The following is a 27,515-nucleotide window of genomic DNA, read 5'->3' on the forward strand; positions in this document are numbered from 1 at the left end:
GACATATTATAGTTAAGCAGTGTAAGGACCTACAGGTGGGCCATACAGCAAAGTGGTTCTGGCGTAAAATACTTCGGCCCAAGAATTTAACTAGATGACCCTTGCTTATGAAAAAGCTATACAGATACATATTTAACTATAGAATATGTCACGTTAGATAGCACTGAGCCTTTTCGTCTTTAGTTTTATACATGCGTTCACAATCCTAGTAGCACAGATAGATAGATAGGATAGATAGGATAGCTATATGATGTGGTGGATTTGGGTTCTGAGCTTACAGGGGCGGTGTGCATCTACAAATCAAAGAAAAGAAAACGCAGAAGGTTGATTAGTGCAGACTGCAGCTTAAAAAAAAAAAAAAATTCATTAACAATTGTTAGTGCACCAGATAATTACACGGATCAGTATTATGGCCATTTTATTAACCCTGTTCTGCATACAGTTCCCTTCCAAATAAGGGATATCCACTTTATCCTTTAACTGCCAGTCTCCAAGGACTAGAAATTCCACTTTTTAAAATTTAAAATATGAAATTAAATATCCCTTTCCTGGTCAAATATCTCCTTTCCTCGAAAGCTCAAGGGATGACCCCTGTGTCAGTGCTATGGTCCGCGGGATGAAATACTTGCAAGTTCCATATACTGACCATGGCTATACATCTAAACAGTAATGATATCACACCTCAGGTACGTCTTTTCTGTAGGAATAGATTCCCTCAAAATCAGACTGTAAACACGCTGTATTCATGTAATAAATCTCTTCCCAGTGCGTGGTCTTACTAAGGACTTGTGGACATCATTGTGCCGCCGTGTTAGGCCGAGTCCATAGAAGGACAGTCAGCGCTAAGCAGTGCTGACGCTCCGCGATGAGCCCCGTCATCCTCAATGAGGATGTCTTGAGAGGGGGCTCCCACGAGAGTGCGCAGGGATTTTCAGCCGACATCGGAAATTGTATCTGAGCGCGCTGTCGGCTGAAACCTCCAATCACAGCGAAGCAGCGTGACGACGTCGTGACATTGACGCTTTGCATAAGCGCTGACCATGTCCGAGACCTTAGGCCGGGGTCATAGACGGTTCAGCAGAGCGGAGGCGTGCTGACGCTGGGGCTCGCCTGCTGAAGTCAGCGCGATTCCATGGACTTGCAGGCGAGCCAGCGTGCGCGAAGGGAGCCGGGGGGAGGTGGTTGGAGGCGGGGCAGTGACGTCGCTGGGCCAATCGACCGCGACGCACTGACGTCAACGCTGCTTCAGGCTGATTGGATGTTTTCAGCCGACAGCGCGCTGAAAAACAGCTTGGCTGTCGGCTGAAAATGCCAAAGCCTCAGCACGCCCCCTCTCAAGGCATCCTCATTGAGGATGCAGGGGCTCAGCGCGGAGCGTCCGCACGGCTCAGCGCTGCTTGTCCTTCTATGGACGCAGCCTTAGACACGTACACGGTTTGATGCATATAAATGGAATGGTCGCTACATTGTAAAAGTCTCCCATTTCTCTTCCAAGCCTGCTGACCCAACCACACATTAAATATGGCAACATTCTCTAAAAACAAAATAAACAGGTCGTTTAACACAATTCCCCCCCCCCCCCCCCATCACTTCATTTGCAAACCTGTGCATAGTTGAATGGTAACCAAACTTCAGCGGTGTAAAACTCCCAGTTAAAACCTAGTACTGTAAAAATTACAGACCATGTGTATTTACAGCTAGGAAGAGCTGCCAACACAATTAAAAGCATCTGCCACGGTTTGATGAAAGGTGTCTGTACATTGTTTATTCATACACAGCGCACGCCACATACAGCAGGACAACAGCCCGGGGAAGATGGTCAAATCCAAGGTTACCCTTGTGTTGCCAAAAAACAGACAGGAACAGAGGACCCCTCTCCTTGCAAAGCAAACACACACCCTACATCGGGCTTCTACCCACTGTTTATAGTCAGAGATAGCCGAGACATCTCCATGTTTTTGGCTAGAATAAAATTTAAAAATCAGTGGCAATCCATTTGCGTATGTAAAATAGGTCGATCTCTTTACCTCAATTAACGAGTTGTGTTGGTGACAAATTCCTACTGCAGAATTAAAACCGATACGTGAATATACTCTTAACAGATGCAATTAAAAATACATGAAAAGTCCATGTTTGACACACAAAAAGGTTTCACTTTTACATGGCATTTGTGTTAACCCATTGAGTGACAAGTGCCAGAGCACCCCTAAGAGGTTACGGTGCATTCAGACTTCCTCATTTTATCTCAGGTTTACCCCAGTTTTAAAAAGTTGCAATATTTTGGTTGATATTGCCTTTAAAAAAAAAGGCGCAGTCCAAGTACGAATTTTTGTTTTTTAAAATTGTATATTAAAAGTACTCGGCAACTTGTTTTTAGCACCGTCAGATTTTTTTTGGTGTTTTTTTTTTATTTTAGAACTGCAAAAAAAAACAAAAAAAAACGCACAAATATATTACAGATAAATCACATAACATGGCCGCTTGGGACTTGGCCCTTTTAGGATCACTGATTAAAAACTGCAGCAGCAACTTCAAACACTGCAGTGACTTGAGCTACTTTCTTAAACAAGCTTTTAGATCTTAAAAGCAGCAGCAATCCAAACTTTAAAAAAAAAAATTTTTTTTACCCACTATTGAAGCAGGGTGTCTCTCGAGCTAAAACCTACTAATTTCAGCTCGAGGGACCCCCTGCTTTCGGAGATACTTACCTCCGCAGTAGGTGCCGGTAGCCACTCGGGTTACCAGGGATCACGTTATGGCCGCTGTTCAAAGTTCACAGCGAGCCAATAGGAAGCCGTGATGTCATTATAGTTTTGGCGTCCTATTGGCCCGCGTGACGTGGGAGCTTTACATTTTAAAGCTCAGACGGAGCAGCTACCGGCACCTACTACGGAGGCAAGTATCTCCGGAAACAGGGGTTTCCAGAGCTGAAATTAATGGGGTTCAACTCCGGAGACCCCGTTTTCAATCCTGGGTATATTTAAAAAAAAATACACATGGTTGGATTGCCCCTATAAGAGTCCAGAATTGAAAAATAGCATTATCCTCATTTTATACTTTCCGATTAACTTTTTCATGCTTTAGTACTCTGTAAACATAGGTTTGTATTAGTTAAAGCAGCAATCCCTCCTATTCTTTCACCCCCTGCCCCCCCATTTTCTTCACAGGGTGGGAGCAAGGGTCCCCCCCCCGGAGCTAAACTGCGCTATTTTAGGGCTTCTGGGTCCACCATTGGTACCTGAAATACTTACTGGGTTTAAACCTCCCTCCAGAGGAAACAGAATGTCTGCCAAGTCTCTGGCCAATAGGAAACTGCAACAATCTGTTGTGGCTTCCTATTGGACGACAATTTAAATCCCCTTTAAAAACAAGGAAGTAGTCCCAGTAAACTTCCCCAGTAAGGATCTGGTGGTCTCCAGAGCTACAAATAACGTGGTTCATTTCGAGGGGAGCCCCCCCCCCCCCCCCCCCCCCAATTCCCATCCTGTAAATAAAAATGGAGGGTAATAAGAGTGTTTGGCAGGATTAAAGCGTATATAAAAAGGTTAATGCTTTTTCTCACAGGAATTAATTTCCGTCTACGAGTTATGAGATGCCCAAGAAAAGAAAAAAAAAGTGCCGAGTATTTTTTTTTTTTTTTTACCGCACGGAGAACAATCTAAATAAATATACAAAATGACAAAAAAAATATAAATATAAAAATGAATAAATAAAAATTAAAGCGCACTAATCTCCTACATTTCATTTCCCCTCAAACATCCTAGGAACGAATGCACCTTAAAGAAAGAAAAAAAAAGCTCTCTATTTTCTAATGACTAGACCATCATATTCCATAACTTTAGAAGAATTAACTTAACCGTTTCTGTTCTACGCTGCAGATTGCACCGGCGTCGAGGGGGGAGGGGGGGGGGCAGGTTAACAAAATGTGAATTTGGAAACAGATACACCACCGTGGCCACTTATAAAGATTTCTGCCCCCAACCCACCCCACCCCCCCCAACGCACCGGTTAGGGGTAGTTGATCTGCTTTGTACGGTAGGGAATGCACCGTTACGCATAAGACACACTGGAGTTTCATGGCTGCTTGTTTAAAAAAAAAAAAAAAAACACATTCTGCATAAGAAAAAAAAGTTACGGTTATACATCTTGACTTTCAGGTCTCTCTTGTCTATTAAAAAGCTGTTTTTTTTTTTTTTTTAAAAAGGTCGCTGAAATTCGCATTGCCGAGTCGGTGAGATGGAGGCAGAAAAAGCCAAAGAAAGTCCCTGGTTTGCAAGAATCCTGCAAGCGTCAACATAAAAATGAAGCGTATATTAAAAAAAATAAAAGGTCTCAGTTCTTTGGTGGATACAGAGTCTGTGGAGTGACTGCTCACGCATGGGGATGCTGCTGGTAGGTGAGGGCGAGACCCGTATCGTAGGAGGTTCCTTAGCCTGGACGTGTGGTTTTTATCCCTTTGCCAATGCGGAGCCCGCGAGACTATTTTTCCATGAGCGAGAGCTGCAGGATCTCCTCCAGCTGGGCTTCCTCTTGCAGGCGTTCCGCTTCTTTCTCAGCCAGCTCCTTGGCGGACAGCTCCATGGCGAACTGGAGGTCCTTGTCGAAGGTCGGAGTGGGGCTGCCGAGGACGGAATGGGCACTTTGGGAGTTGGCAAGAAGACTTTCCTGCAAGGCCCTGGAGAAAAAAAAGACAAGAGGACAGCATTATGGGGCCACTGTTCGATATGCTGTATAGCAGCTTCCCGCTGCTGAAAGAGATTTCAACTCCTTTCCAATGAATGGGAAAACTTCCACAGCATATGGAATAGGGGGGTGAGGGAGGGGGTACATGTTTGGTAGAGATTCCAAAAATTCCAAAATTAGCAGCAAAAATAAAGTGGCACATTGTCAGAAAATATATGCTTTTTTTTAAAATAAAAATGAAAGCAAAAATGTGCAAATATTCACTCATTTTATATTTCTAAATATGAGAATATTTGCAAAAGAAAATATTGGAACAATGAGAATAGTAGCAAATTGGAGGGGGAAAAAATAGATTAAAAAGGGAAAAATGAAAATGTCACGAGAGCATATTCGCATGCCTGACAGGTCTGCAATCCTGCCCCATTATCTTAGCATACAGCGCTTCCACTGGGATTCTGGGTAATGACATACAAATGACCAGAGTGTCACCTTTTGCTTCTTACCCATTTTAATATGGACAACCCCTATAGGCTTATGGCTGCCGTATTAAACAGCATTTAACACAAGCTGTGCTTAAAAGCAATAAAAAAATTTTTTTTTTTTTAATTCATGTGTGTGCCTTTTTTCAGGTAATTGGAAAAAAAACCCCCTGCAAATCAAATTAAAAAATGTGCCCATCTCTAATGTGTGTGTTATAAGGGAGGAAACACAAGATGAAGAAACAAAATGCAAATACGCTTACAGCCACAAGCCAAATGCTACACAATGACAATAAAAATGCATTCAAAAGGTAAAATAAACACACACACACACACACACACACACACACACACACACACACACACACACACACACACACACACACACACACACACACACACACACACACACACACACACACGATGGCGCATTAAAAGGACGCCAAACGTGTTCATCCTGAGTTCCTTTGTGTCAATAGATGAAAGTACGAAGAAGTGTCACTCGGAGGAGTTGTATGCCTCGCATATGGATGCATTCAATGCTACATCTATACATTTCTTTTAAACCTTTCGACAGACAGAAGTGGCTCAGACCCATGAAACAAAAAAGGTAGCGGTTTTACTAGGTTAGTTTGAATTAGTTTAAAAGTGTAATATTTGGAGTAAAGACTCCACTGTGAAATTGGCTCAATGCAGATTACATTGTAACCATAGTTCCTCCATTGTTATTTTAATCTAACCCGTTTCACTTTTGCTTTTGTCATCATTTTAACACCTTATCAAAATCATCCCTTCCCTGGATTAAAAGCGGCTACCTCAGGCTACGCATGCAATATTGTTAGAGTTGGTGAAATGAATTAAAGGAGCATTACATGCACTTTTTATTATTATTATTATTTTTATGTAGGGTTGAAACAGGGAGTCTCTGGAGCGGAACCCTGTTAATTTCAACTCCTGGGAACCCCCTGCTCCCAGAGACTCTTCCTTACTAAGGGGGTGCCGGTATCGCCGGCAAGTTTAACGCTCCAGGTCACGTGGGCCAATAGGAAACCGCACCGGATGACATCACGGCCTTTTCTATTGGTCCGCAGGGTGCGGGAGCGTTGAAACTCCGCCATTACATGAACCCCGCTAGCCGATCGGCTACAGGCAACCCCTATGGAGGTCTGCATCTCTGAACCAAGGGGTTCCCTGGGGATGAAATTAATGGGGTTCAGCGCCAGAGACCCCCTGCTTCAACCCCATGTACAAAATAAAAAAAATTGCCTGCTTGGATTGCCTCCTGTACCAAGATTAAGACCCGACCCAAACCCTGTATTTTGGTTTTACAGCGCCAGTGTTACATTGCAGTACATTACATGGGCTAATGTCTTTATCCCACTGCTGCTGTCAAAACTGGTACTAATGTCGGATCACAGAAAGCTCGACTAGAATAAAAGCAGCAAGCAGTCTGTGTGGATTGCCATTTTTTTGCATTTGAATTCTGCGTACTTTGTGATTTTCAGCGCGGTTTCTAGTTTTGAAAACCGATACTCCGTTCAGAAGATAATCGTTTGCGATATTAAGTGTCCGGGAAGTTAAAATGAAGCCCTCCCAGAACAGTCTAAAAAAAGGTTACCACATATTAGGAAAATTATGATTTTTAACCCCACGAAAATAGTAGAAGACGAAGGGTTCCAAGATAATAACATTAGGGAGTTAAAACAGAAAACCCCTCCAGAAGCTAAACAAAAATAAAAATATAAAATTACCTTTCATACTGCGTGTCAAAAACCTGATGACCAGAAATACTTCCATTTGAATGGCTTTCCGATACCTGCCGATTGTAAAACATGGTTTCCCCAAGTTAAATTGATGGGCAAATGTATATTCCACTTAAAACGGTTACTGTGAGGTTACCATGCACAGTGACGTCTTTTCCCGACGATCGTTTCACGTGTAACCACGCTTCTTCAGGGGTGGAGGAGTCCTCCCCTGAAGAAGCGTGGTTACACGTGAAACGATCGTTGGGAAAAGACGTCACTAGCTGACGTCATTAGAAGTGGCGACATCCAGTAACCCTACACACCGAGAGAGTCAGGCTCGTATTCACTATGAAGTCTCAGCGTTGACTTTGATCCGCCGTGATCAAGCTGTAATTATACCGCTTCTGTTTTGGGATATTGATTTTCTGCCTGCTCCTGGGGGCGTTACACTATTAGTACTGGTATACACCCTGATACCAAGGCTGTTTTTGCGGCACGAGTATCCAGGCAAAATTGACCGGATAGTGCTACTACTGATACTAATTATCTTTCCAAGCAGTTACAAGCCAGAAATGGTATAATCTGATACTTATCAGCCCACAGTACATACATCGCTCTAGTTAGGATTGCGTTTACTGTTTCAGTTTAACATTATGTTTAAAACTGATAATGGATGTTTATAGACAGCAGAGTTTAATATCTATATAGATAGTTCCTCCAGATTATGCTGACTGTACTAAGCCATTTCGATGAGGGTTTTTTTTTTTAAGTGTGTGAATGAATTATGTGTGTTTTTAAATGAGTAATTGAACTATTAAAACTTTTTTATTTTTTGGTTTATCGGTTCCCTCAGGGTTAAACAGCCCTAAACAGAAAATTTTCTGAAGGATCACTGTTATCCACTCTATTTCTTTCCGGCATATGAGTGCTAAAATAAAGGGGACCCTATCTGATCCTTCTGGGATCATCACTGTTAATACTATCTACATAAATGAGATTTTATCCCATTACTGATGAAGTCGTGCGATTTGAAATGTCGCTCTTTTTACCTCTAAGCTGGCAAACAGTTTGTAAATAACATGTATTTTTAACCTACCAAAGTTGACGTCTCACATCTATGCAAGTTGATTATTAACATGCTATGGAACCCTTTGACGTAGCTAAGTCACGAGCTCTGTCCCTTATGGGGTTCGGCGTCCTAGAGGCTGCATCATTCTATCTGCTCGTTTCCAGGGGAGATTGCGTTCCGCGTTCCTTTGGGTCTGGCTGGCGAGCAGAAGAGGAGAGCACCTCCTCCGTTCGCCTCAGTGACCCTGCAATCACATGGTCGCGCCGGAGGAGCGGTCACATGATCAAAGTGCTGGAGCTCCTCCAGCAAGCAAGGGGTTAAGGGCGTTGACCTCAAATGACACCGTACGTAGAAGTAAAAAAAAGTAAAGTACATTTTCCTAGTGACCCAACGCGTTTTTTTTTTTTTAATATTTTTTTAACGAAAAAGCAGGGGGTCCCTGTGTTCATTTCAGCTCGGGAGATCCAACACCTGGGTGAACATGGAGGTCTTAAATCTCACGAGAGCCAATAAGGAAGCCGCGACATCATCCGGCGATGCTTCCTATTGGCCCGCGTGATGCACGGGGGGGGGGGGGGGAGGGTGTGAGAAGTAAACCTCCATGGAACACCAGCAGCAGCTACAGAGGGAGGCGTCTCAGAAAGCAGGGGGTCCTCAGGGATAAAATTAACACGGTTCAGCTCCGGAGACCCCCTGCTTCCCACCTGGGCAGGGAGAGAATTTCAATGGATTGCCACTTTAAACTGTAAGCATTAATTTAAAAAAAAATTCAGACAGTCCTGCCATATAAAGGCAGTGCAGGGTTTAACCCATTTTTGCCAAAGAGTGCACTTCAGTTTTACAATAAAGTGATAAACACAGCAACAAAGGTATCCCATAGGAGAAAGCCACCTTAGTGGTTAGAAACTCAATGCTGCTAGTAAACTGGCTTTCAAGTCCGTCCTTTTTTGGGACGATGGAACGCTTGCCAGCTCTGGCTGGAGAGAGGATTCTGGGAATTCTCACCGGATTCCCGCTGCTCTCCAGCAGGCTCTGTTGAATGGCGAACTGCATGATGTCGTCATCTTCGTCTCGCAGGTGCAGGCTCCTCCCGTTCTCCTGGACGTTATAGGATGGTGGGATGTCGAAGACAGACTGGTCCACCTCAAACTTCGGGGCTGGGGAGGCTGAGCAAAAAGGAGCGAAGGTCAAGTATTGGAGAGATGCACTTTAAGTAGAAGCGTAAAGTAGTGTTAACAAATATAGTGTGTGTGTGTGTGTGTGTGTGTGTGTGTGTGCGCGCGTCTACAGATATACATCTACATAGAATGGGTATTATACATCTACATAGAATGGGTATTACCCAAAGAGACAGGAAAAAGAAGGAATGGGTTTGAAAACAAAAAAGTCTGACATCAAGGGTGAAGACATAAAAATGGCGGTGGGCCGGCCATATCGCAAGAGGAAATGACCATCGATGTACAGAGAAGAATCCACTGGACTCCAAGAGGTATCAACAGACCCAAGCAAGATCAGAGAATAACATTTGATGGAGCAACGTGGAGAGAGAGGATGGAACCACCAGTACCAGGGAGAGGCTTCATCCAACAGTAGGGAGACAAAGGCTGAAGGTGATTCTTCTATAACTTGCATACATAAAGGTTATCTCTGTGTGTGTGTGTGTGTGTGTGTGTGTGTGTGTGTGTGTACTGTATGTGTATATTTGTGTCTCTCTCCAGGTAAAAAAAGCGTTCAGGTAAAAATTACATACCACACGTGGCAGGATTGCATATATTCATGTTGCAACATAAACAAATCTCACTGAATGCAATGAAAAAACACCAGCTTTGTGTGGTGAATAATTACCCTCGTCTTGGGTTCCTTCGGGTGTTGTAGGTGCGCTCTCCTCCGCCCTGGAACAGGTGTTCACATTACCGAATGTGATTCGAGCATTGAGAACGTGAAATAGGGGGATCTCTGCAGGGAAGGGGGGGGAGGGAGAGCAGGGATATCAGCCAACGAAACAGACGCAAGTGAAACCTGCTATGATTGGTTAATTCTTCAACTCTAGTCTATTACAACGCAACTTTGTTTTAAGAACGTTAGTTGTAATGAAAGACCCGGGTAAATCAAATGATGGGATCCTCTGACGGATATTTATAATCAGATTTTGTAATTTAATAAAAGGTTTGGGATGCGGGGAGTTGGATTTAAAAGAAACGCAAGAGGCACACAGAAATGCATATTCATTAAACCAGCATTTACCATGTTATGATATGGTTTAAAAAAAGTCAATGGTTCACAATGATCCTTTCACCCAAAAATTTTTTTTGACATTTCCGCAATATGTTAAATAAAAAAAGTATTTAATTGAGTAAAAAGACCAAGATAAATGCCTTTTAACTCCTTTGCCGCCTGCAATGCTATTTGTCAACACACACAAAGACTATACCGCATGTATGGTTAAGTGTGCACTTCATAGTAAGAATACATAATAGTACATTACCCAAAACTGTGGCCCAGTGTAAAGAAACAGCACAATGCATAGTATGAATACAAAAAAATAAATAAAATTGAAAAAAAAATGTATTGAGCTAAAGTGAAAGAACAACAAATGTTTCGGTCCCCGCAGAAAACAGGACTCTCGCCGAGGAGGGCCCGGTTTGGGGGACCAAAAATGTTTTTTTTCTGTCATTTTTGTTTAATACACTTTTTTGTATTCATACTTTGCAATGTGCGGATTCTTTATTTACACCGGACCACAGTTTTATTATAATATACGTGCACATATAATACATATATACACAATTAAAATGTATTTTAATCTGGAAAAGTAAACACTGCCAAAATATATTGTGCGTAATAATTAGCTTTCATGGGACATATACATAAAGCAGGCCTGCGGTGTGCGTCACTGTGTGGTATATGTTTTCCCTACAATGCCATGGTGTGCTCATTATTTCAGCCAGAACGGAGGTTTCCAGGAAATGACTAAATGAATTGCATGTCAATTAGGAGAATCGGAGGTATAGGGAATAAATAACTCAAACGGATCACACGATCTTACCGCAGAGAAATACATACTCAGCTTTCCAAGTCTGCAGTATGCAATGAGTGTGAATGTACAGACCCGCGCACAGACACACACACTATGGCAGGGCTCTTAAACTTGCAGCCCGTGGCCAAATGCAGCCGGTGATGCGTCTTCGTGCGGCCCATGGACTCTCTGCTCCGGCTAATTTCGTACCAGGATAGATGCTATATATGCTTGCAAAATATTGAAGTATAATCATTTCAGTATTACAACGCATCAAAAATGTCATTACAATAAGCCTGTGGCCCTTCAACTCGAATTTGTTTTCCAACCTGGCCCCTTTGGAAAACTAGTTCCATACAGCAAACAAGCGGGTTATGCCCCAAACTCGCCATGTAATGCCTGCTTAGACCAAGGACTGGCTGCAGATAATGCCCAATGCAAAATATTAACACTATAGGAGTATCCATGGGATACAGAAGGTGTTTATTTTCATGTTTAAAGGTCCATAACTACCATTTGAGCTGGGCTCTTCCACTGGTTTTCCCCAAGGGGCAAGATCCGGAAACAAAACGTAGGCCTAGGAGGGCCGCACGAGCATTGTAAGGCAAGACGTAATGTTAGGCCGCGCTTATAGTGCCGTCGTTGGCGACGTCGCGGCAAAACAAATGTATTGCCGCCGTCACGAGCGCATGTAGTAGAAGCGACGCAAAGGCTTGGTCGCGATCGCTGCAAGTCGTCCATTGGATTTTTCCAGCGACCGCAGCGTGACGTCACCGACGCCGGCACTATAAGCGCAGCCTTAGGCCGTGCCTATAGTGCAATCGTTGGCGACGGCGACACGGCGGGTGACATAACCCGTCGCCACAGGCGAAAGTTATGTTTCGACCGGGCGGCGCGGTCGCGGTATTCCGGCAATTTGATTTGTTCAAGGGCCGTCACGTGACGCGACGGCCCATGAAAAATCAAATTTTACCTGCTTCAGATTTTTGTGACTGCAGCGTCGCCCCGTCGCTGGTCACCGTCGCGTGCACTATAAGCGCACGCGGTGGCGGCAATGTATTTGTTTTCAGGCGACGTCGCATCGCCGGCACGATAAGCGCGGCCTTATACTTCTAGTTTGCAAGCTTGTATATTAAAATCGGCAACATTAAGATTTATATTAAAACCAGGCATAGAAGTGATTTTGCACTTGGCTGCACCGACATTAGCAGGGACAGACCGTCTAAGGCCCACTCTAGGACCCTTCTCGGGCAGAACAAGTGGCCATGCAGCAGGTAGTTGAACAGACCTCCTTTAGAATATTGGAGACACTGCGCGTTCCCGGCCTGCGGAACCCAAGAGGCGCGGATGCATAAACTGGATTTTTTCCCCATAAAATTAGAAATACAAATAAGGAACAGCAACATAGGCGAGTGACAAACAGCACGTTTTGTGCTACAAGAGCGGCAGCAGCATTGTACCTATTTTGACAGGAAATCCAGGTGGGAACTGGAGTGTGATGAAGTCTCGAAGGCGGGCAAAGTGTGAACTGGTTCTGGCCATCAGGTCAATGATGGGGGTGACTTGTTCCACCAAGGAGAGGGGGAAGTCTTCACACATCCACAATGTGGCTTTAAATCTGCAAAATGAATAGGACGACATTAATCAAAACATTTTAATTTGATGGCCACCACCTTTCATTAACAGTGCCTTAACTCCAGTCCTCGAACTCCCAAGGTCAGGTTAAAAAGATATCCCCCTGTTCAAACCACCTGTGCTGAAGGATATGACATTTATATTGCACCAACATATGCTGCAGCACAGTACAATAGGGTTGGATGATGAAAAACAACATTAAGATACATTGTTACAGTAGGTAACGAGGGCCCTGCCCCAAGAAGCTAACAATCTATAAAAGGAAAGCCAAGTGGAAACAGGGTACAGGGGGGATATAGGGGGGGGAGATGAGAAGGTTGGTGTGTTTCGAATTGTAACAGAGCATCACGAACATAAGAGCCCAGCTGCAAACGGCTGACGTCTTTGGTAGGACTCCTGTGTTCTCATCTCAAAGAGAGCCCTGAAGTGATTACAGCTAAACAGCAGACAGACCCACCAGCAAAAATACAGGGGGGGAGGGGGAGGGCAAGGAGAACGTGATTAACTCCAGGTTTTTTTCCTTCAAGTTGTGCCTGTCCTTCCTTGATGAAAGGAGAAGGCTATCCTTAAAACCTCCTCACCTGCTGAGGGTTCTTGAGAACTGCAGATTGGAGCCACTGATTTAGAACATACCCAATGTCGATTTTAAATGTTTGCTCTTGACCTGACCTACTTATCTCAATATTTTGGTTGCAAAAGAAAGGAGTCTCAACATACGTCCATTATATTGTTATAGAACATATAACGATTAAGACTATCTGAAGATGAAACCCCCAACCTCTCACCACCTCCAGTGCTGGAAAAGACTGGAGTCCCATTAGAAACATAAGGGGGTTTATGAACAAACGTAGAGAAAGTGTTCAGACGCACAGCTCTTTTTTTGGAGCAGATGTGGCATATATGTTAGAACACTTTATCTGATGCAGTATGATTTACCCCGCTTCAGAAATGGAGGATTTTTGGGGGCAAATGTGATGCAAAAAGAATGAGACGCAGAATGTGATACATCTCATAATAATAATAATAATAATAATATGTGCATCAAGTAACTCCCCCCCCCCCCCAACTGCTCCTATTGACTCTCCCCAAGGTGCAAGCTGGGGCAGAGACGCAGAATGTGATACATCTCATTATAATCTGTGCCCCATGTAACTCCTCCCACTGACTCTCCCCATGTCTCAAACTGGGGCAGACGGGGAAAAAAATCAGAACAAAATACTTTGACACACAAGTGCAGTGTGAAAATGACCCGGTTCTGCTTCAATTGCCTTGATACATAGACCCCATAGAATTTGACGGTAGACATGAACCACTTGCCCCACCTAGCCCACCCATTCTTCATTTGAACAAAGCATTTGAAGGAGGTTACCGGTATGTGTGCACACACCTACATTACTCCCTGTACACTTCAGTGCGGGTGCAGAAATGTACACGCGTGAGTGTTGGTCTTTAAAAGGGGCACTGCCAGGCAGTGCTGGGTGTCCCGCAAGTGAAAGAGTTAACGTTCCGCGATTGCAGAATATCTGCACCGCCTGGTGCACCTGACGGTACAACGATGACCTTTACTTACTTCTGTGTCCTGATAGTCAGCTCCTTGGGCCGGCCGATGTCCCGGTTTTTAAGTTCAAAGTCCGGATTGAAATATTCTTCAGGAGTGATGGCGGTTGGGTTGTTTGCGGTAGCGAACTCCGTGGTGAGGTCCTAGGGAGAAAACACAAATGCACATAAATCAAAGACACAACAGTCGTAACCCAGTAGCAGAGGTGTATTAATGCAGCACCCCGCACCCAGAAACATAAGAGTTGAACTTATATAATGCTAGTATCTTCCCAATCTGTACTGTCGGAGGTAACCTTTACACTGCTCTGGGGAGAGCTCCATTTTAACCTCCCGGACACTTAATATCACAAATGCTTGCATCTCCTGGAAGGCGCTTTGGATTTTAAAAGTAGAATTAGTGTTGGAAAAGACAATAAGATCTCTTCAAGTAACAACAATGAATGAATAAAAACACGGGTCAGAACGTACTGCTGCGTTTTCAGGCCCTGCAGTGCATGGCTCAGTTTTTACCATACAGCATAAGTACACCCGTGGCGTTTTCATAATGCTGGCACACCGCGAGGCGCGATTTTAAGTGAAGCGACGCGTCAACTCACCCCTTGAGCTCCAAACTGATGCTCCACTGTCCCCAGCAGGGACTCCAAAAAATTTCTATCGGCTGAAGGAAGACCAGATATAGTTTCAGAGGTTACAAAAGGTCACCGTTTAACACAATTTATTTCAAGAAAAAAAGATCGTTTCAAAAATAAAAAAAACATAACACTAATTTAGAGGCCCGTATAAAAGCATAGTGCCAATTAGAATCAAAAAAGTAGCGGCCTGTGTGTAATGGGTTAACTCTTAATAAATTGCTCTAAATATTACCTTTATACCGAGACTTTTCTTCTTCGGTCAAATGTTCTGTTCTGGTTTTTGTCACAACATTCACATTATTTGCAGAATAAACCTTTTTAAAAAGGAGAGGAAGAGAGCAGGTAAAAATAAATAAACAGTTGAATAAAAGCCACAAAGCACATTTGGATGATTGCTACAGATTAACAAGAAAAAGCCTCAGTGCTAGATCCAATATGGCAACTTATATAGTTACAGATAGATGACAGAGAAGCCCAATGCTACATCCAACATGACAAACACAGTAAAATACTTATACATTCTCTTGAAAAAGGGTCATTTAGTTTAACCCTTTGGCCAAAGCGTTGTAAGCTTGCGAGCCACAACAAGGCAGACACCCGTTCGCAAGCCCTAACACTACCAGATAAAATACTAATATACCTCTATTAGGATTAAAATGTTGTGTGTGTTGTGTATAGTTACAGATAGACCCTACTCTGACTTGGTTGTAGGCTTAAAATACTTTGGCCAAAGAATTAAACTAAATGACCGTCACTTCTGAAAAGAAAAAAACAGATAAGTATAATATGATTGTCCCGTTGGATCTAGCACTGATGCTTTTTGTCTTCTGTAAGAAACATGGAGGTCCCAATCTTAGTGCAACTTCCTTTTTACACAAATATATATGGGGTGGTGGGTTTGGGTTCTGAGATTGCGGGGGTTGTGCGACTATATATTAGCAAGACAGATGTATAAACATATGCCACAAACAGACGGTGCCATTTCTACCCGCTGACAGATCACTGGTGTTCGCGCTTTCAGTAACCGGATACGGGATAATTACCTTCGCTTCATAGCTGTTCACAGTTTCTTCTTTATCAGTTCTCCAGCCCCAGAATCCAGCTTTGGTTCTAAAAACAAAGACGTTCAGGGATAGGGTATTACGCAGAGCAGAGACCACGCGTGATTATAATAGGCGGCCAGCCGTACGAATGAGATCCGACTGGTTGAACTCCCTTTATTCCCCACCCTGGTAAGTGAACCCATCCAGTCATATGGGATACGGCATCTCTGCAAATGTAGATAACTGCAGTAACTGTCCAGAACCACAGGAAATAAAACTTCATTACAAATATTACTATGTGTTTTAACTAAATTTAGACAATTTTTCCATTGGCATAACCAAACACTGCTTTATTTTGTTAGATCTCGGCTACATTTTATTTAGAATGAACACTTGATTTCCTCGTTTTATTTAGTACAACGTAATCTCCTTACGGTTTTTGTCTTCAATTTACTTCTTGTATATAGTCCTCTAGACTTTTCCCCTGCCTGCTCTCCCCCCTGCTTGCACACCCCTCCTAACCTCGTCCGCGGCGTCAAATGACGCGGAATATGTTGCGTTTTACAAATGAACAATACAGTAATAATATAGGTTATTGAAATATATACTTCGTTATGCTTTCCATATTCCGATATTCAGAGTGTCATCAATATTTTAAAAGTAACTTGCGTATCATTTCTGCTACTGCGATTTTCTTCTTGTTTAACTTGCTGGGGGTGGGGAGGGGAGGGGTGGGAATCAATAAATCACACAAGAGCTTACATTTGGGTGGGGGGAAGGGTTGGTAGCACCCCCCATAGTACAGCATTAACGCAGAATGGTCATGGATTGGTCCCACTGAACCTTTTCTCCCTTTACAACAACCCTGCTGCTGAGTCCCACAGACAGATGCCAGACATCTGTGAGCTGCAAACCTTCTGCATCCCTCTGGGAATGCGTCAGCCACCACAATTAAATTACTTTGGTGTAGATTCCCTTCCAGATTTTTCTGCAGTATTTCTAAATATTGAATGCAGATATTATAATAGATTTTTTTTTTTTTAAATCTCTTTTTTTAAAGTTGCAGTTCAGTCTCTCTTTTTTTTTTTTTTTTTACTTCAATAGTTTCATGTGGGCAATCTCTAATTACCTAAAGAACTGCATAGCTGCCGGTCAATTCGTTCTGTCTATTGATCTGCAAAGTTTGGCGACATCTTTAAATATGGGGAATGTAAATCGTTGCTATAGGAACAAGCATGCTTGTTAAAATAGAATACAAGAAAATTGGTCTTTCAAAGTTGTTGTTTTTTTAAAACAGAAAATGCTAAAAGTATTTTTTCTTACTACAGAACTGATTTATTAAAAAAAACACACATGCAGGATATTGACTGAACTGCAGCTTTAAATGCACGATCTAGAAAGTAAATAAATACACAAATATTCACTTTTTTTTTTTAAATACATAGTTTGCACTGATCAATAAAATGACGACTCCTGAGTTGGGCTCCGTTTCAAATACCGTTCAAAGGCGATGGTTGCCGTATCCAGAGAGGTGTTGATAACGGGAGAGGTGAGCCGCTTGCTGACTTCTCGTTCTGCTGGCTGCATGGAATCCAACGTGATGCCCTCAATTTCCTGAGAGATATCAAAACGTTCCTTGGTGACGGTCCGGTCGTCATGGTTGACCTCCATTAGCTCTGCCCAGTTATCTGTGGACAGCAGAAGAAAGTCGCGTGACTGCCTGCTTCCATCTCCATGGAAAAAGCCAAGAAGATTCTATTTATAATGTCTACCATAGAATGGGACGAAGGGTGGAGGAAGACACTGAAGACCACCACTGAAGTAATGGCGCTTCTGACAGCAGACAAGGTGTAAACCTTCCAACTTATCGAGGTTTTATTTGCCCTGAAGATGGTGACCAGTATTAACCAGGAGTCTAATGGTAAGAAGTAACAATTCCATTAGGTGTCCAACAAAGTAACCCAAGGATAAATTACTATACAAGCATGATCAATGGTGACCATGAAATGAATGCTCGAGATTGAGAAGACTGTTGCCGCCTTTTGGGATGAGGAGCTTGTCTAGGACTAGAGCAGGGCGACCAACTCCAGTCTTCATGGGCCACTAACAGGTCAGGTTTTCAGGATATACCAGCTTCAGCACAGGTGGCTCAATCAATGACTGAGCCACTGATTGAGCCACCTGTGCTGAAGCAGGGATAACCGTAAAACCAGAGCTGCTGGTGACCCTCGAGGACTGGAGTTGGCCACCCCTTGCTCTAGAGCATATTAAACATGAAACCACGTGATGGAAAGGACGTAGAAATACAGCAACTGCGATCAAGGAGCGGTTGGATCAATGTACAGCCGGGCACAATGAATGTAGTAACAATGTTATACATAGAGGTTCTTCATTGTTCTAGCGGCAGCAGCTTCCCAAATAATCTACCAATCATCTAGAGCAGGGGTGCGCAAATTTTCACAATCCCGTCTGCTCTCACCCCCTGCTTGCGCGCCCCCCCACCCCCCTTACAGGCTCTCTGGAAATCGGCGGCGTCATATGACATCAAAATGTCATGCGTCGCCGAAGACCTGGCCGAGAGCAAGTAAGAGGGCGTTACATAGGCCTCACGTCTCCCCTTTCCATTTAATTTAAATGTTGTGGGGAAAGAGCGCGGTGCTTCTGTAACCCCCGTGACACACCCCCCCCAGAAAATCACAAGCCCTCGCTGGGGGGGCACGCCTCTCAGTTCGCCCACCCCTGATCTAGAGGGTGAAAACCACATTGAAGGAAAATATATTATCCAAAAAGGGTGCTCAAATTCCTGCGCAGACTAATGTGTCCCATATCGGGATGGCCAGGCTCATCATGTATAAGAAATACCATCATTGATGATGAGTGAGGAGTAGCACAGCTCACCTTCTTCTTTAAATATAAAGCTGTGCTTCCCTCTGATCCAGCTCATGTTCTCAAACCCTAGCAAGGTGGCATCGACTCGAAGTTTGGCACCGCTCTTCCAGATCCGACAGACATCGTTGGGACATACCCTGGACAGCAGCGGGACTGCAGGAAGAGTGGAAGACACAGCAAAAACCTTGAAGAGTCTCAGTAGCAGAGGGGGGGGGGGGAGTCTTACACCCAGGACCTTGTGATTCTATGGCCCCTCTTCAATATACTGTGAAGTCTAATTCTCCATGTCAAGGAAGATCAGAATCAAAGGTCTATCACCAGGAATGACTAAGCGCTGATGCCGGTTATTTCAGGGCTATCCTGCATTAACCGCCATTGACTTGTGTCAATTCACGTAGGATTATGGTGTAATATCTGGTATGGGAGCTTAGTGAATATTCCCTATGTTCTCTGGTCTACTCCTCCTTTGGTAGGTCTCAATATACCTTAAAAAAATGGCAATCCCTTTATCCAGGTGTATAAGAATGGTCAGACACCACGGTCCTTCAACAACATGCTGTGAATCAGACTCCCCATACCAGAGAACATTTAATCCTTTGAGTGCACCAAGACATAGCTACAAGATCATGGGATCAGGCAGCCTGGGTGACCCATGACATCATAGCTAGGGAGAAACAAAAATGCTTGCTCTCTTAGGGGAGATCGTGTCCGGCTCTCCTATGGAACAATGATAGTGGACAGAAAGGGGAGGGGGGAGGGGAGTAGTGACTCCTCCCCTTCCGTCAGTGACGGAGCGATCACGCGACCCCTTCAGAGAGCAGTCACGCGACCCCTTGAGAGAGCAGTCACGAGTGCTGGAGGGGCCGCAGCACTCAAAAGGGTTAAGTCCTAATCATTTGGATGGAGCTGATCTCTTCTCGGGGAAGACATCTTCAAAGCAACTCATTTGGGCTGGGCACCAGCCCCTCACTGATTGTTGCAACATCTATAAATTGTATACAATACCCAGTGCTGTTTTTTTCTTCTAAAAATAAAAAAAAAGGTACCGGTACCCAGCCTCTTACCTTCTCCTGCTCCTCATCTCCGTTGCGTTGTCATGACGTCGTTATGGCAACGCGGCACCATTTCACACAGCGTTGCTATGGTAATGCATCATTACAAGAAGATGACGCCAGAGAGGAGAAGCAGGTGGAGAAGGTAAGAGAAAAAAAAAAAAAGTGTCGGCACACCGTACCGACACACAAAAAAAAGCTCTCTTCCACCAGTCGTTTATACAAACTACACAAAAGGGAGAAAAAAAATCCGACTTACCCCAGCTAGTAAATTCCCATTTCATTTCCACGTAAAAATCTGACGCCTGTTGAAGAATCAGAGAAGAAATACAATATGAAGGTGGTCAAGAAATAATTTACTGCCAAGCTTCCCTAGTATTGGGTTCATTGTAACAAATGCCAAGGCAAGATGCCACTTGTACAGGCAACCCAACTGGCGTCCCCATCTAAAAGGGGGATTCAATTTAAACCACAGCTCTGCCAATGAATCAGAAGGAACAGCTAGCATTAAAGTGGGCAACAGAAGAACTTTTAAAGTAGGTAGAGGAACTATGGATAATAGGAATGAAAGCAAAGAAGGCCTGGGAACAAGTATAAAACAGAGGGGAAGGAGGGCAAAGAGTATGTATCATGCATTTGCCACATCTGCCGGTACTATACACGAACTATACACGAACCTCCATACCCCAGGGACACTTGCCAAGGCGTGATTTAATTCCCATCATCCTAACCCTTACTGGACATATTAATAAAATGATAAAACCTACGTCTTGTGATCAGTGCCAACACGGGTGACTGTATGTATTCTTCCCTGACGGTATTTGTCATGGTTTAAGATGCATACAATGCGTGTGCCGCTTTTACAGCACATTTACGGTTTTAAAAATCACACTTCCCCAACCATTCAGCACACATCCTACATGCTTCCATTTTACAAATAGCAGCTTTCGATAATTAGTTGTAAACAAATAAAAGGGACAGGTGCATGCAGCTTCCTTTTTTCACCCCCAAAACGAGAGGACTTCTACTTGACATAACGACAGAACAGCCGCACTGAATAGGGTCATGAACCCTGCTCTGCCAGATGAGCCTATGATACTGCAATGGCCCTGTAACTCTCCCCAGCAGCAAAATACGAATGCAACGGATTTTCATTACGTTGCTGTAAACTTAGTTATTTTTAGCAGTGCTAATTTTTGGTGCCTGGAGGCTCAGCCGCAGGGAGTGTCTGCCAAGAGTAAACCCGCAGCTACCACCAAGCTACTCCACTCCAAGATCCACCAATCTGTAGTATAAGTGTGCAGCCACCTCCAGGGTTTTCTTTAGCAGCTCGGGTACTCCTCCCAGGGCTGTGGATGCCTTGTGGTACTCCCGGTACTGCAGCACCGTCTGAACCATCTCCGGATCGCCGGTGCTCACCGCCTCGTGCAGAACTGAAAGACACGTGACAGAAACAGGCTGACTGACGTCCTTCAGCCGCATTCTTGCTTTGTTACAATGAAGCAGATTTATAGGCCTGCGATGGTCTCTTCCTTAATGTCGTGAGTATCAGCACTGTAGTTCCTGAACTGTATATTTACCCCCCACCTCACCAGCATCAGCGATATAGCTACAGTAACTAAACATCAGCATTGTGCTGTAATTCAGAAGGATGCTGGGAGAAAAACACGGGCATTTATATAATCGCAAGTTATATTTAGTGTCATAAAACAGCCGACGAGAGCCAAGTGATAAAAAGATATAAAAGATTATATAATGTGCACACACGTACATATTCCAGTGATTTAGAAGGGCAATAAACCTTATCCTGTGCAAAGACACCACGGAATGGCAGAGATAAGACCATGTTTTGCTTCTCCACAACGGTTATCTGGCAAACAGTAGCAAGCATACTGTACATTCAACTAGACAAACAAAGGGTGACTGTGGACCATACTGCAGCTTCTGTTATCAGGGATAGAAAGCACAACTTCTATGCAGAGCAGCTTCAACGCCATGTGGGCCACTGCTTAAAGGGGCAATTCCTCCTAGGACCAAAGTGAACTAATCCAGGACCTGATTATGGGGGTCACATCTGGAAGATTGATACCGGTTTTACCCAAACCGGACACCTATGTGTATATTTAATGTGTGTGTTAAAGTGAGACCTGGGAGGGGGTGATTGCCTCTGGCTGCTCCCTTGTGTGAGATGTCCCTGTGTGATCAGCAAGAGCTTGTACAGCCAGAGAACACCCTCCCCACATCTTTACTGGCTCACTGACTAAGTGGGATTGCCCCTTTAAAAAGCATGTAGGTAGTACAGTATATCGGTAACTACATAGAATTTGGTTGTGGTCTGACTCGGTCTATATCACAGAGAAACTTTGCTCACCTGTCCAGCCCTCACAGTTCTCTTTGGTGACATCAGCCTTGTGCCTTAGCAGGACTCGGACCGACTCCAGGTGTCCCAAGGAGACCGCGAGGTGCAACGGGGTCCTGCCCCGTGAGTCCAACTCTTCTATATTCTGCAGAGGGGGCGGTATTAATGAGGGAACGCGATATAAAAAGGCACAGTCTAATTTAGCAACATATATTGGCATTTTCCATTAAGGAACTTTTACAGCAGCAAAAAACTTTCTAACAACCCCTCTTTCCTTGCTTAAAAGTCTAATCTGTTGGGGCCAACGTAGGACGTAGTCTGGAAGACGCCGGTAAATGAGCACAGGGAGCTTCATGTCAGTGGCCATTTTATTCCACTGTAAAAGTATGGGTGATGGGGTTGTATGTATGTTTATTTATATAAGCTCGATCCATGTACAGGTGCTTCACAGCAGTACTACAAGTGACATAATACAACAGTGGGGAAAAGTGCTTCCCCCATAAAAGTAACAATAGGAGAAGGCGTCCCTGCCCTGAAGAGCTTACAATCTAAGTGGTTAAGTGGGGAGAACTCAGACAGTAGGTGGGTGTTACAGTAAGTGCGTCTGCAAAAAGGGTCAAGGTCAGTGCATCCGAGATGTATACTAACAGCCGTCGGGGATAACCATATGCTTCTTTAAAGTAGTGGGAAAAGGTCTTAGGCCGCGGTTATAGTGCCGGCAACGGCGTTTGCTATGGTGCGCGCCACCGGAACAAATACCTCATCTCAATGGAGGCGCACAGTGAGTGCGACCGCGCTTTGGAAAAAGACAAAATAGTTTTTCCAAGCAATGACCGCGTGACGTGAAGTGGTTCAGCCAATGAGGGCGAACCACTCACGTGATGTCACGGCAACACCTCGCCGCCCACCCCACCCCCTCCAACTGAACATCTCTGAAGAGCACAGTTCATGCCAGCGACAGGCGTGCGCCACGTGGCAAGTAGAATCTCAGCCGTAGGCGGGAGAGGGCTTTAGATACAAAAGCACAAAAGGGGTAGAGAGAAGACATCCTTGAGCAGAACGCAAGAGTCGGGCAGGTGTATAGTGCGAGATCAGGGCTGAGATATAAGATGGGGCAGAGGAGTGTAAAGCCTTAAAATAAGAGAATTTTATAAGAAATATGGTTTGTTTTGACCAGGAGTGCCTCTTTAATTAGGAAGCCAGGAGACAGACATATTTAGGAGAGCATCAAGTGAATGTTTAGGAGATTATAGGGGAGACAGGTGAGAGTGTGGGGTGCAGGGGAGAAGAAAATGGCTCCCAAACCTGTATAGTATTGTTTCCATCTCCCTAATGTAAAAAAAAAAAAATATATAACAATAAAACGATGTTAAAAAAACCAGTTTAAAAAAAAAAAAAAATTATGTACTGCAGATTGCTGCTTTCCAATAATGTGTCAGAGTTTTTCAAATGTTGGCCTGACGAAATCACTTGTATAAAATAGCCCTGAACATAAGACCTACTGCTTTAAGTATTTAAACAGTGTGCAAGTAATATTATTTAAAAAAAATAAAAAGGGGATCATGCTGTACCTTTGATGTCTATCAACCAGGCTCCAGATAAACATACATTTTTACAGTAAAATAAAGAGAGGAAATAGAAGACGTACAAATTTCATACATCCCATTAGAACGTCGCTTGAACTGTTCCTATTGACACCTCCCATATTGCTGGCTGATGCATATGGAAGAGAAGCAAAGTATTTAAAGCATCATTCCACCCAAGGCTTTCATTTTTTTCTAATGATTTTGTAGCATGGGGTCACCCCCCCCGGAGCTGAACCGTATTAATTTCTGCTCTGGGAGGGGGGGGGGGAGCACTTGCTTCTTAAGATACTTACCTCTGTAGGTGCGGCCAGTTACTTCCTGGTTCTAAAACCGCCTTTCAACCCGTGGGCCAATAGGAAGTCGCGAAGGATGACAGCTTGGCTTCCTATTGGCTCGCGTGTCGCAAAATATTTAAACCTCCATTCTGTTTCGCGAGCAGTTCTGGGGCACCTTCGGAGGCAAGCAGCTAGGGATTCAGGGGGTCTAACGCAGCCGACGTTTCTGTGGTTCCGCTTGAACGTTGAAAACAACCAACATTTAAAGCCGCATTCCACCCAGAATAATATAGGCCTTCAACCAATAGGATGGTAGTATATTGCCCCACTAAAGGGGCATTTTCTCTTGCTGGATTTTGAGATTTATTTTTTTAATAGATATAGCAGTTTCCTGCCTTTACAGCAATATAAATTATCTGAGCTGCCGACCAATCCGTTCTCCATCGGTAAAGACTGCGCTACCCAGGGTACGCAGCCTGGCCGTTTATTTCAAAAGAGGAAGCGGTTTCTTCGTAAAAAGTTTGCTGTAGCAACCCAAGGAAGGTTAATACATTAAAGAGGGCATAAAGAGAAGGAAAAAGGATGAAGTATTATCTAATACACAATAAATGTATTAAAAAAAAAAAAAAATGAAAACAAAAATTTGCATTTTGTATGAAATGTTGCTTTAAAATAGGCAATTAATTTTTTTTTTACATGAAGTGTGGAAACTTGAAGTTATTATATTTACATAACAAAAAACACAGAAAAGCCCAACGCTACATCATATATAATAAATAGTATATACTTCAATAATAACTATTCTCACGGGTAAGGGTCATTAAGTTATATTATATATCTCGAAGCATGCAGTGCTTCCACTGCAGCCAGGGGTTCTGGGAAATTACATGCAAATTAGCAGGGTGTCACCTTTATACCTCATCCATTCCAACGTGGAACTCTATAAGCTTACGACTGGCGTATTACACCGCTTTTCAGAACAGCGTGGGTTAAAGTGCATAGCCAGTAAACCGACTCACTGCATTTAATACAAGTATATCCAAACAGTACTTTGTCATTCTCCTCCAGATGCCTATGACATCAGGGATGATACAGTTACAACCCAGCAATCTTGAAAAAGCATGTGAACAATAACAGAACATATTTAATATTAGAAAATGTCCACAACATTCCAAGGTTTAGAAAAATAATAATAAAAAAAAAAAAAACATTAGAGACGTTTCGATTTTCTATTGTTTTGATCCGGAGAGAACACGTGTGTGGCCATGATGCTGGTTCACCCTCATTGGCTGAACCGCTCACGTGATCCCGGCCATCGCCCAACAAACACAAAATCTTTTGTCTCCTGGAAAATCTGCTGCGCTTCCTTGCGCTCGCACTATGGCCGGCCCCATAGATCCCCTGCATTTTGTTAGAGCGGCGGGCGCCGTCGCTCACACCAGGGGTGCGCAAATTTCTGTGCTGCGCCCCCCTCCCTGCCTGCCCCTGTGCTCACGCCCCCCCTTACCCAATATCCAGCTTCAAATGACGTCACGTGACCCCCGCTGCATCATTTGCCGCACGTTGCTATGGTGACGCGGAGGTCACATGACCCCTCGGCGTCAAATTTGCAGCATTGCCTTAAAGTAGGGGACATCCACACCCCCCCACCAAATTATTTTGCACCCCCACCTCACACCATGGCCGCGGCCTTCGTGGAATTTGGGAGACTTACAGAGACAGGTGAGGGAATAGGTGCAGTAGATGGCAGTGCTTGGCCACAGTGGCTGGTAGGAGTGACTGTGGGTGTGGGACAGTAGTCATGAGCCCAGGCTATTGAAATGTTTCATTTATGGAGGTGAATTTTAAGGTTAGGTAGCGATATAGATATATAGATACACACATCCGGCTGCTAGTGAATATTCTCTCACACTGGTGTATACATATAGGTAGGCAGTGTTCCACAACACGGGTGTGGATATATATATATATATATATACACACAATTAGTACAGTTAGATATAGATAACCAATGTGTCTTTACAGCGAAGTTCTTACCTTCCCCTCAAGCTCCCTCTCCAGTGCACGGAAGTCATTCCTCCACACGAGGGCATGCAGGGGGAAGCCGGGCTGGAGGTCCTGTTCAGAGCTCATCCTGGCCCGGTGGGATCCGGGTTCCAGAGCCGGCTCCCCTGGTGCTGAGCTCTCGTCCCTGCCACAACTTTTCAAAACAGGGAAGTGACCGGAAGGTCACAAGTGCCGGCTGTAAGGGGGGAGGGGGGAACACAATAACAAACCATCTCACAAACCCCCCGGAGAAGCCGAGCAAACGCTTCTAACACTTTAATAATAAATAATTCACAGCGCTGACATGTGTTTGCTGCATTCCGGGGGTTATTGTCCAACCAGGCCAGCCCAACCCCGGTAATGTATTGGCAGAGTCACCCCTGGAAGGTGTTGCAGATGGTACGTTCCAAGGCCACGGCGCAACCATTATGCCACAGCAAGGGGTGTGCTTTGTTTAATTACATCAATTAGTTGTGGGAAGGCTGTACAGGAATTAAACATGTACTGCAGTTGTTGGAGATTAAAGATACCCTGTGTGTGTGAGGTGATACTTTGGAGGTATGCCCGAACCCTTTAGGTTTGTAGGTGACATGGTACGCCCCTGCACCCCCATACCTTGTGATGGTGCAGCCCAGTATGCGGAAACACCAAGAAAGCGAAAGATTCCGCACATGTGGACTTCCGTGCCGGTGTGTGGTACCGAGCGAGACAGCCCAGCTCCAGTCAAAACAGAAACTACCGGGGGTGGGGAGGGGGGTGTGAAACCGACCTGCGTTCCAAGCCTCACTCTGACCAGAGCGTGGCCGGCGCTCATTGGCCAGAAAAGCGGAGAGTGGGGGAGGGGCTCACATCTACAACGAGGGTTGACACACATACGTAATCCCTTGCTTGCGTTCCAAAACACGCTGCGCAAGGGAAATCCCCGCCCTTCTCCAATCCAGCCAACCTGATTGCCTGGCAAGTCGCTTCAGTTTGCGTCTTCTGCGGTCAAAATAGCCTGCAGTGAAGAGGCGGGGCCTGGATGCCGGAGAGGGCGTGGTCAGGCTCAGACTGGCAGCTGGGCCAAGTGAGGGATCTTTTCAGGAAGAGGTGACGTCAACCATGGCTAACAGTATAATCAGTGCTGTATATAGAACATTGCAGATGCTCCAACATTAAGCACGTGAAAATAGTTCCTCTGTCAAAGTGGGAAGTCAGTGCGCACCATCATCAATGTATATGATATGTAAATATCATGTTACCAATAAAAAAAAAAGAAGCGTCCTTGATTTATTTGCATGTATTAATATATACATCAAGTAGAAGTAGTGATAAGTGCCATATAACACGCTAATCATTTATCAAATCAGTCGTTGATCTTCAAGCTGTAAGGTCTGTATTGTAAGTGCGTGCGCGTCAATGACAAATACCTTTCTCCCTATGACAGTGTATCTAGTGCAGACACGC

At 44.2% G+C, this 27,515-nt stretch overlaps 1 protein-coding gene across 1 annotated transcript; it reads right to left on the reverse strand.

The window, feature by feature from the left end:
- Positions 1-1,738: 1,738 nt before the first annotated feature.
- Positions 1,739-26,825, reverse strand: ANKRD13A (ankyrin repeat domain 13A). The gene is made up of 16 exons (XM_075568740.1): positions 26,685-26,825; positions 26,061-26,265; positions 22,175-22,307; positions 21,112-21,236; positions 20,063-20,108; positions 18,761-18,904; positions 17,361-17,550; positions 15,863-15,929; positions 15,052-15,133; positions 14,784-14,845; positions 14,198-14,328; positions 12,453-12,610; positions 9,822-9,932; positions 8,982-9,142; positions 6,914-6,978; positions 1,739-4,675 (listed from the first exon to the last, which is right to left on the reverse strand). Exons 2-16 carry the CDS (start codon positions 26,154-26,156, stop codon positions 4,480-4,482), a joined length of 1,767 nt encoding a protein of 588 aa, XP_075424855.1. The 5' UTR covers positions 26,157-26,265; positions 26,685-26,825; the 3' UTR covers positions 1,739-4,479.
- Positions 26,826-27,515: the final 690 nt, after the last annotated feature.

This window comes from Ascaphus truei, chromosome 13, assembly GCF_040206685.1.
Source record: "Ascaphus truei isolate aAscTru1 chromosome 13, aAscTru1.hap1, whole genome shotgun sequence".
Lineage (NCBI taxonomy): Eukaryota > Metazoa > Chordata > Amphibia > Anura > Ascaphidae > Ascaphus > Ascaphus truei.

Bases quoted from the DNA above. Each gene is read 5' to 3' on its own strand.
- ANKRD13A (XM_075568740.1), bottom strand. From the start codon at position 26,156: ATGAGCTCTGAACAGGACCTCCAGCCCGGCTTCCCCCTGCATGCCCTC. The intron at 12,611-14,197 runs GTAAGTAAAGGT...TTCATTTTGCAG, and splicing joins CTGACTATCAGGACACAGAA to ATTTAAAGCCACATTGTGGA. The intron at 6,979-8,981 runs GTGAGAATTCCC...TACAATCGGCAG, and splicing joins TGGAGAGCAGCGGGAATCCG to GTATCGGAAAGCCATTCAAA.